The sequence below is a fragment of the Sardina pilchardus genome, chromosome 14 (genome assembly GCF_963854185.1).
Source record: "Sardina pilchardus chromosome 14, fSarPil1.1, whole genome shotgun sequence".
NCBI lineage: Eukaryota > Metazoa > Chordata > Actinopteri > Clupeiformes > Clupeidae > Sardina > Sardina pilchardus.
This window is the reverse complement of record NC_085007.1, coordinates 5,096,221-5,106,893: the sequence shown is the minus strand read 5'-3', so window position 1 is coordinate 5,106,893 and position 10,673 is coordinate 5,096,221. Positions and strand designations below refer to the sequence as shown.

Sequence of the window (10,673 nt, the reverse complement as noted above, 5' to 3'; positions counted from 1 at the left end):
TTTTATTGTGTTAAATTTTTCCATGGCCCATAGCACATTATGCTTGAGATAGACCATTCACAGAGTATCATGTCCACTTAAAAATGGTTGTGTGAATGACATGCAACTCGTTCCGAGTTGGAGTGACGCGACCCGTATCTTTGTGTCTGTTGGAGCTGCAGTCACCAACACGAACAAGTACGCACAGAACACCCGCCCCCCCCCCTCCATCCTTTTCTCCCGGCATCTGGACCGCTATTTAAACACGTTTGCCTGCTGTACGTATGCGTTCATCCGCTCAGTGCGAATGAGGGAGAGTGTAGGCTAATAGTTCTTGAATATGATGATTTTTCCAGTTATTGCCTTATTTTCAATTATTTGTCTAGCAACTTCTACCGGTGAGTGATAAATAAGAACACTTATGGTGCAAATCTTTGTATGTAGCCTATTCAGGTAACGCACTGTTGGATGGAAAAAATGTATTTATTTGTTTTAAAAGTTTTTAATTGACACGCCGTATTAAAACAATCAATCAGTCATATTTTATATACTGTCATACATTGATTTTATATACTGTTCCATCCTTAGATTTTTGCTATGACGAGGGATACTGTGGTAAGTGGCTGACCTAACCAAAGTCGTTCTTCCTTTGAGGGAGGAGACAGAACGAATGATTGTGTTATAGCATCATCATTTCTACCAGGTCATTTCACAGCATTTAGTTTGTATAATGCTCATGTTGTGATTAAGTATTTTGTATATTGTTATTGAAAGGCGCTATTCTAAGATCAAATGTAGCCTGTTATTATGAATTAATAATAATACAATTATAATGCATTTTATTTATGGGCGCCTTTCTCAACACTCAAGGTCACCTTACAAAATCAACAATAATACACTCAGTCCATCAAACAAGCAATTACAGTACAGTAGCCTACTGTGTTATGTGCAGTGAAATGCAGACGTGTGTGAGACTAGATTATGAGTGTTTACTGTGGCCATCTCCCGTGAGACCCGTACGCCTGGGGAGACTTCTTCCCCAGCTGCCACCCCCTGCTGGAGTCCCACCACTCGCCCATCGCCCTGGACTACGCCGTGACCAGAGACGAGGCGCTGGCGCCGCTGCAGCTGGACGGCTTCGACTCGGTGCAGAAAGGGCAGTGGAGGCTACGCAACGATGGACACACAGGTGAGAGGACAGGACACACACACACATACAGGTGATGGGACAGGAAACACACACACACGCACGCACACACACACAGACACACATACAGGTGATGGGACAGGAAACACACACACACACACACACATGCACACATATACAGGAGATGGGACAGGAAACACACACACACACACAGGTGAGAAGACAGTGTGACTGGCACGGCAGGGAGGAGGGGATAGTTCACTCAGTGGTCAGCTCCTTCTCTCTCTTTCTCTCTCTCCCTCCCCCTTTCTTTTTGTTTTCACTCATATCGTCTGTAGTGTTGCAGTGTTATTGTATTTTTAGTGTGATGTTCTTGTCCTGTTGTGTCATTATTGTACCCTGTGTTGTGTTTGCTGTGTTGTGTGATATTGTGTGATATTGTGTTATTGCCACTGTGTTGCATAGTGGTGCTGGAGGTGGGCAGTGGGATGATGTGTTGTTGTGTATTGTGTTGTGTGATATTGTGTTATTGTTTGGTGTTGTATGTTGTTGTGTGATATTGGGTTATTGTGTGCTGTGTTGTGTGATATTGTGTTGTGCGCTATTGTGTTATTGTGTGTTGTGTTGTGTTGGGTGATAGTGTGATATTGTGTTATTGTGTTATTGTGTGTTATTGTGTGTTGTGTTGTGTGATATTGTGTTGTGTGTTATTGTGTTTTATTGTGTGTTGTTGTGTTGTGTGCTATTGTGTTATTGTGTGGTGTTGTGTTGTGTGATATTGTGTTATTGTGTGGTGTTGTGTTGTTGTGTTGTGTGCTATTGTGTTATTGTGGTGTTGTGTTGTGTGATATTGTGTTATTGTGTGTGTGTGTGTGTGTGTGTGTGTGTGTGTGTGTGTGTGTGTGTGTATGTGTGTGTGTGTGTTGTGTGTGTTGTGCAGTGGTGCTGGAGGTGGGCAGTGGGATGAGCGTGAGTGGGCAGTGGGATGAGTGTGTTATTGTGTGTGTTGTGTGTGTTGTGCAGTGGTTCTAGAGGTGGGCAGTGGGATGAGTGTGAGTGGGGGGGGATGAGTGTGTTATTGTGTGTGTTGTGTGTGTTGTGCAGTGGTTCTAGAGGTGGGCAGTGGGATGAGTGTGAGTGGGGGGGGATGAGTGTGTTATTGTGTGTGTTGTGTGTGTTGTGCAGTGGTTCTAGAGGTGGGCAGTGGGATGAGTGTGAGTGGGCAGTGGGATGAGTGTGTTATTGTGTGTGTGTGTTGTGTGTGTTGTGCAGTGGTTCTAGAGGTGGGCAGTGGGATGAGTGTGAGTGGGGGGGGTGAGTGTGTTATTGTGTGTGTGTGTGTTGTGTGTGTGTTGTGCAGTGGTGCAGTGGGATGAGTGTGTTATTGTGTGTGTTGTGTGTGTTGTGCAGTGGTGCTGGAGGTGGGCAGTGGGATGATGTGTTGTGTGTGTGTGTGTGTGTGTGTGTGTGTGTGTGTGTTGTGCAGTGGTTCTAGAGGTGGGCAGTGGGATGAGTGTGAGTGGGGGGGGTCTCCCCGGCACCTACAGCACCCTCCAGCTGCACTTCCACTGGGGCAGCCTCGCCACCAACGGCTCAGAGCACACCATACACTCACACAGATTCCCCATGGAGGTGAGGATAATGTGCACACACACACACACACACACACACACATATACACACACACACACCATACACATACACCATACACTCACACAGATTCCCCATGGAGGTGAGGATAATGTGCACACACACACACACCATACACATACACCATACACACACACACACACACACACACACACACACACACACACACACACACATATACACACACACACCATACACATACACCATACACTCACACAGATTCCCCATGGAGGTGAGGATAATGTGCACACACACACACACTCCCTATAAAGTTGAGGAACACACACACACACACACACACACACACACACACACACACACACACACATGCATGCACACACAATGCAGTGACTTGTGATGTGTCACTGATCTGTGTTTGTGTGGGTGAGAGAGAGAGAGAGAGAGTGATAGAGAGATAGAGATAGAGATGTGTTTCCATGACTTCTGCTTAATGTCATATTCATGTGCACAGATGCACATAATAAATATGAAGACCTCTCATCCAAACCTGACCAGTGCCATGGAGGATCAGACAGGCCTTGCAGTCCTAGCTGTGTTTATTGATGTAAGTGTGTGTCCGTCCAACACAATCTAACGCACACACAGGCGCAGAGTGCAGATGAGCTCTTGCAGTCCTAGCTGTGTTTATTGATGTAAGTGTGTGTGTCCAACACAATATAATGCACACACAGGCATAGAGCGCAGATGAGCTCTTGAGTATTGCTGTGTGTTCTGTGTCCATTTCCAGGTGTCCTACACTGAGAGCTCGGGCTTCAGCCCCATCACCAAGGCCTTGCCATCAGTGACCCATAAAGGTGAGTAGGGGGCAGAGACACAGTAGGACACACAGTACAGCTGGGCTGTGTGTGTGTGTGTGTGTGTGTGTGTGTGTGTGTGTGTGTGTGTGTGTGTATTTTAATTTGTGTGTTCAGCGGACAATATTTATGCAAAGCGACTTACAGATTCCAACTGCAGGGACCAGTCTAGTGGACATAACTGGAGGTCAAGTGCCTTGCCCAAGGGCACATTGGTGGCAGTTGGGAATTGAACCCACAACTTTTGTGGCGATAGCATGCTAGCTGAACTGAGTTATGGTTATGTGCCATCAAAATGATTTTGGAAATGTTTGGTTTGATTTTGGAAATGTAAAGTAAAAAAAAACTGTTAAGAGTGCCTTTAAGGTAATGATTCCACCTGTATGGCTTTGTTGACCTTTGGAGTTGTAGAGTTAGAGTTGAGACTCACAGGAAATGAAGGCTCATTGGTTGGACTCCTTCCTCTGCTGTGCAGGGTTATTAGGGTCAGACCTGAATAGCCTTATTGACCCGGTGAGTGGAGTCGAGCGCTGACTGATAGATAGATAGATAGATAGATAGATAGATACCTTAGAGATCAATAAAGTATCTACAGTATCTATCTATCTATCTATCTATCTATCTATCTATCTATCTATCTATCTGTCTGGTAGAAAATGGAGACAATTTTTTATTTGGTAAGTATTTGGCAGACGCTTTTATCCAAAGAAACTTACGGAGAGTTGCCGCAGTTGGGCTGACCACTGGTGATGCTAACCATGCGAAAGTAATGTTACAGGGGAGAAGGCTTGATCAGAGAATGTATAATAAGCCCATAGACGAGCTCTGGTTCGACCTCGAAGACCTTAGTGACCTTGAGAGTAGAGTAGAAAGGCTAGAACAGTAGTAAAGCAGAGCATGATGGGAATTGAAGGCTGGTTGGTCTTTTTTTTACAGAATAAGGATAGGGTTATGTTTTGGCCCTGCGCTACAAGCATGACCTTGATGACGTTGAAAATAGTTAAGTATAGTACAGCGATAAGGGAAGGGAAGGTACACTATGTACAGAGGTGTGGTGTTCCCAGTCAAGGAGCTCAAGTCATATTCTTTACATTGGAGTGGTGATCTGTGATTGGTTGGATTCTCTCCTCAGGTCAGAGTGGTGATCTGTGATTGGTTGGTCTCTCTCCTCAGGTCAGAGTGTCGCGGTCAGGCCGTTCCCATTGGCCAATCTCCTCCCTCAGGACCACCTGGGCCTCTACTACCGTTACCATGGCAGCCTGACCACCCCGCCCTGCTCACAGGTGGTGCTGTGGACCGTATATGAGGTTCCCGTGGTCATCTCCTGGTCTCAGGTAGGGCCATCACATAGAAATACACACACACACACACACACACACACACACACACACACACACACACACACATGTGGTCTCAGGTAATGCCTTCACATAGATACATACACACACACACACACACACACACACACACACACACACACATGTAGTTCCTCATCTCCTGGTCTCAGGTAATGCCTTCACATAGACACAAATAAACAAACACACACACACACACATATATATATATATATATATAGTTCCTCATCTCCTAGTCTCAGGTAGTGCACACACATAGGTGCTCATTGTCCACATCCTACAGTATTTAGGTGAATACACACACACACACACACACACACACACACACACACACACACACACACACACACACACTCCCTGTAGTGTAGAGTATTTAGTTCTGTCTTGGTTCTGTGAGTTGGTGGCTCCGTGAGTTGCTTGGTGTGTTGATGAACTAGGCACAATAAGGAACTCTGTAATCCTATATTCATGTGTGTTAGCTGATGGTCTTCAATCAATGTGATTGAGCTCATCTCTCTGCCATTTTCCCCCCATTGCTCAGTACGAGCGGTTTGCGGTCGGCGTTTTCTCCACGGAAGAGGAGTCCGACCAGGACGTCCTTCTCCAGAACAACTTCAGGCACGTGCACCCCACCTACAGCCGCCAGGTTCTGGCCTCCAGGGACGCCCAGCTCCCCGGGGCAGCCTGCCCAGCAGCACCTCCTCTCTCTGGGGTCGTCCTGCTCCCCCTCCTGCCTCTGCTCCTCAGCCTCCTGGAGCCCACGTCCTGACCAGCCCCCGGGCCACAGAGAGACGCCCCAGATCCAGGTCGACTCCGGGCCGAGCTTGGACCAGATGCACCAGATCACCTTGAAGGCATTGAGGGGGCAGGGCTCTGACTTAACTGTGACAAAGGGGTTGTTTCCATGGATACCGTACACATCACACACAAGCAGCTGCCACTGGAATGCATCTGGTGCTGATCTGGATCCTGATCTGGATCCTGATACTGTATTCACTTGATCTGGTTCCAATCTAGTCCTGATCTGTTACATGAACTAAGGGCGCACTCACACTAGGTACAGTTCACCCGTACCGTACTGGAGCACGGTTGCCTCTGGTCCCTGGTCTGCGCTCACACTGCATATATCAAACCGTACTTCGGTACGATTGAGTTGCTGTGTCCTAGAATCTTTATGTTTACATGTGATTGTTAATTGGAACATTATTTTGTCATTAATGACGTCCTGTGCTTACATGTGTAGTGTACCAGAGTCCACCTCCTCCAAGCGTATTAGCGTACCGTACCCCGGTACGGAACGAAGCAATCGCACTGGTCAAATGAACCGGACTTTAGGGGCCAAGTGTACTCAGGTACGGTACGAATTGCCTAGTGTGAGTACGCCCTAAGCCAGATCTGGTCCAGATCTGTTTGTAATCTGGTTTTGATATGGTCCAGATCTGGCTGTGTTCTCCACCTAATCTGGTCCAGAATCTGCTTCTCTCTGGGGCACATGGACCGGGAGACAAAGAGGCCCATTGGTGCATAAACTGCCACGGCTAGGATGGCTGTGAAGCCGAAGCAAAAAGACCACAGAAACCTTACAAGAAACATGACATGACTTGATGCTGCTTAGTGATTGTGTTTTCCTTCTGAGGTTAACTTTGTTTAGAATAAACAAACTTGAATAAACAAATTATGGAGGTGACACAATGAGTCGTAGCTTCAGAAATTGTGGTTGACCACAGAATCATTTCAGTCATTAAATGTGTGCAGTTTGCACCAGACGTGAACCCTTGAGCCATTCAGAAAGGAATCACAGGGGGGGAAAGAGCAGTTTATTCTTAACTGTAGAGAGGAGTGTGCAATCAACTCACTTATCTTGTTATCGCATCTTACTCTCCCCTCTCCACTACACACACACACACACACACACACACACACACACACACACACACACACACACACACACACACACACACACACACACACACACACGGCATCTCCATGACCGCAATGCCACTCATGTCCTGTCACTGACACAGTCTCTCTCTCTCTCTCATACTCACACACACACACTGTCTCACAAAGCGCTGCTTGTCTCCTGTGTGGGCCATTAAGGCTTCACCCTGGCTGAGCTCACACAGGAGCCCACAGAGGACACCCACACACAGCATTTCTCTCTCTCTCTCTCTCTCTATCCATCACTCTTTTCCTTTCTCTCTCTTTCGTCCATCAATCTTTCCCTCTCTCTCTCTGTCCATCACTCTTTTCCTCTCTTTCGTCCAACACTCCTTCCCTCTCTCTGTCCTATCACTCCTTTCCTTTCTCTCTCTCTCTCTGTCCCATCACTCTTTTTCTGTCTCTTTCTCACTCGTTCTTTTCAGCATCGATCACTGCCCCCACCCCCCTCCCCCTCCCCCCTGGTCACACGCTCGCTGTGGCATGGCGCAGCGCCTGCTTTTGTCCTCTCCGGTCCGGCTCAGCTGAAGAGGCCCATTGTGCTGGACACATGTGACCTGCCACAGAGGCACTGTGTACATGAGCTCATTAACTCCTCCTGGACATGACACCTTCATGATGCCAACGCACAAGCTGAAGTTAAAGCAGCACTTCATTAGTAGTCAGCAGTGTTCGTGGTCTTAAGTCTAGCAAGCTAACTTTTTAATGTGTAGGAAAACCATTACGCAATTGGTAGATAACTAGTGACTTTTGGAGATATAGTTTGTGATCTTATTTTGTGAAAAGGTCCCTTATTCTAATGAGTTGGTCCATCCCAAACCAAGGTGTGTTTATCGTTTTTTTTCACATAACCATCTATTTACCTTGAGGATCAAATGAAAGAGGATACCTAAACTAGTTGGACAATATTGACTAGTTGGTCACTTCTAAAACCTAAACGTGTTGCGCACAGGGGGGTATTCCAAGTACGTGGTTTAGTGGGTAAGTTAACTCAGTAAGTGGTCAAGCTCCTAATAGAGGAGCTGCATGGCTTCATTCGCCTGACAAAACAATGGCATGTTGTTGTAGGTGGTTTACCACTCACTCTGAGTCAAATTACCTAAGTTTATCACAAAACCACACACTTCGAATACCCCTTGGCAGAGTGGTATCTATAGGAGAAGAGCATGAGACACACAACCATTCTTCTGGAAAAAATGACTTTATTTTTCATGATTTTTTTTCTCGCGATAAACTTGATGGTGTAATAAATAGACCAGGGGCTAGGAGGTGAAGCCGCCCGGTCCCCTGGCCAATTCTGCATCGTAATGCTCTGGTTTCCCACACTGCAAACAAGTCTTCATAGAATTTACAACCCAAAATAAAAAATAAAGCTTGACACAAGCTGAAATGACTGCCTCCAGCTCCGTGCTGTTCCTACGCCGTCTCGCTCTCTCTCACTCACACACACACACACACATACATACATGTGTGTACACACACACACACACACACACACAAACTCACACACACCAACACATCTCTGAGCTGTATCTCTGCAGCACATCCTCAAGAACAAAAAAATATATATATTTATATTCACAGTTAAAGTATTTACACTTTAAGATTAGAAAGAAAACAAAACCAAAACAAGAAATGGGGCCGAAAGAAGACGTTTCTACAAGAAACAATCTTTCAAAGGGAAGGTTTTCAGATCGGGTGTTCTGTACAAGATGAACCTTTAGTTTTGTCTCCTTTAAACGTTCAGTGAATCCACCCCTCTACGTCTTCTTTTCTTAATGATCCCTGAAAATATGATTTATTTATTTATATTTTTTGTTGTGTTTCTTTTTTTTTTTTTAAATACACCGTCTCTTTTTGATTTTCTTCATAAAAAAAAGGAAGGCTATGTCGTCATCACCTGCATTCCCTCCGCCAGGTTAAAAAAAAAAAAGCCTCATATCTTCTATACAATCATTCCTATCCTGTACAATATAAACATTACTGGTCTTATTTGTGTGAACGTAGCCACCCTCCAACCCTACCCTGTGAGGTGTCTGGAGGAGAGGGGTAATAAGTGGACTCTGGATTGACTGGGGCTGACTGGGACACAAGTGCCATATGGGCCTCTAGTGCAATCATAAGGGGAGGGGGGGCAAAACGGGGGCAATAACCAAACACTCTGAGTGGCAACAAGCACAAGAAGTAAGTGGGGGTGGCAGAGGAGGGCTGGGAGTTTCTCTCACACTCACACACACACACAACCTCTCTGAATGGGATAGTGGGAGGACCCACAAGAACACTGCTAATCATGAACAGAACACACACACACACACACACACACACACAGACTTGAGACTTGGTGACTGTACTCAGTCTTCACGGGGCATATTTGGCAATCCCTGCTACACAAATGTGCTGTGAGCTTGGCTCAAAACACACACACAAAACACACACACACACACACATACACAGAATGGGACCCTTGTAGAATAGAAAGTCAGCCACCACCTAAAGCACACGCTGACGGGCCGAGTCCCTGTAACACTTGAGGCTTTGAAGCACCTGTTTCTAGGCAAGTCAGAGGGAGATAGCGCCCCCCTGTGGCAGGGCAGGTAGACGACGTGAGCAGAGGGGTGCCATCGTTACGGTCCAAGACATCAATACTACCCAAACAAATGGCCAATCAGCAGCAGGCGCTTGCCATCACTACAGGAACAGAACGTCACCATTGGTCGCTGCTGATAGAGGGTTGCATGGGGGTTCAGGTGAGGCGAGAGTGACACACACACACACACACACACACACACACACACACACACACACACACACACACACACACACACACACACACACACACACACACACACACACACACACACACACACACACACACACACAGGACATATATAAGGACATAGTAGAGAGAACACTGTAGATGAGCTTCTGACTTTGGGGAAGGTGCGAGTATGGGAGACCGAGGAACACAGCAGGCCATGCCATTAACCCACTATACACACACACACACACACACACACACACACACACACACACACACACACACACACACACACACACTTTTAGCAGCTTAATTCATCAGTGAACACAGGCCCTCCCTCTGGTTCTCAACAGGTACAGTATGAGAGGAGAGGGTTGTTTATGTGCTGCTGGGGGGGGGGGGGGGGTGGGGTTGCTCCAGGTGAGCTCGTCTTCGTCATTACCACAGGCAGCCAGTAGGGGGAAACACACACACACACACACACACACACACACACACAGACAGAATGAGGCTTCAGTCAGGAGCACAAAGGAAACCGTATGGATATCGAACACCTTAAAGAGACAAACACCTGTCCAAAGAGTATGTGTGTGCGAGCTTGCGTGCATGAGAAAGAAAAAGAATACTGGAGAGGAGTAGTGTAGTGCAGCTGGAGAATGCAGCCTCACGATAGAGCTTATGGCAATCAGTCTTGACACACACACACACACACACACACAGACACACACACACAGACAGACACACACACAGACAGACACACACACACTTTGGGTACATTTGCCTGGGCCCTCGGATCGTATGCTGCGCATTTGTTTAATGATGCCAGCAGGTGTGTTTAAGCCACAAGGCCATCTGCCTGTGTGTGTCTGTGTTGCAAAGTTGAAGCCTCTAAAACACTTGCTAACCGATCAGAGTCTTTGAAGAAGTGTGTGTGTGTTGGGGCTGCCTATCTCACACATCAGAGGGAAAATAAACACATAGCGTCCCGGAGAAGGCAAAGGACCAAAACATAACCACCCCCCCCCCCC

The 10,673-nt window shown here is 46.6% G+C and overlaps 1 protein-coding gene and 1 long non-coding RNA gene across 2 annotated transcripts; one reads left to right on the top strand and one right to left on the bottom strand.

Moving 5' to 3' along the window:
- The first annotated feature begins 245 nt into the window (after positions 1-245).
- On the top strand, positions 246-6,638 carry car15 (carbonic anhydrase 15). Its single transcript, XM_062554058.1, has 9 exons — positions 246-377; positions 568-594; positions 992-1,168; positions 2,537-2,547; positions 2,624-2,758; positions 3,249-3,341; positions 3,525-3,591; positions 4,765-4,925; positions 5,488-6,638. The coding sequence occupies exons 1-9, from the start codon at positions 320-322 to the stop codon at positions 5,713-5,715; spliced, it is 957 nt and encodes a 318-aa protein (XP_062410042.1). The 5' UTR covers positions 246-319; the 3' UTR covers positions 5,716-6,638.
- A 1,441-nt stretch (positions 6,639-8,079) lies between these two features.
- On the bottom strand, positions 8,080-10,670 carry LOC134100686 (uncharacterized). The gene is made up of 2 exons (XR_009941299.1): positions 9,917-10,670; positions 8,080-9,876 (listed from the first exon to the last, which is right to left on the bottom strand). It is a non-coding gene; the product is annotated as an uncharacterized LOC134100686 (long non-coding RNA).
- Between the last annotated feature and the right edge of the window lie 3 nt (positions 10,671-10,673).

Bases quoted from the DNA above. Each gene is read 5' to 3' on its own strand.
- car15 (XM_062554058.1), top strand. From the start codon at position 320: ATGATGATTTTTCCAGTTATTGCCTTATTTTCAATTATTTGTCTAGCA. The intron at 595-991 runs GTAAGTGGCTGA...ATCTCCCGTGAG, and splicing joins CTATGACGAGGGATACTGTG to ACCCGTACGCCTGGGGAGAC. The intron at 3,342-3,524 runs GTAAGTGTGTGT...GTCCATTTCCAG, and splicing joins TCCTAGCTGTGTTTATTGAT to GTGTCCTACACTGAGAGCTC.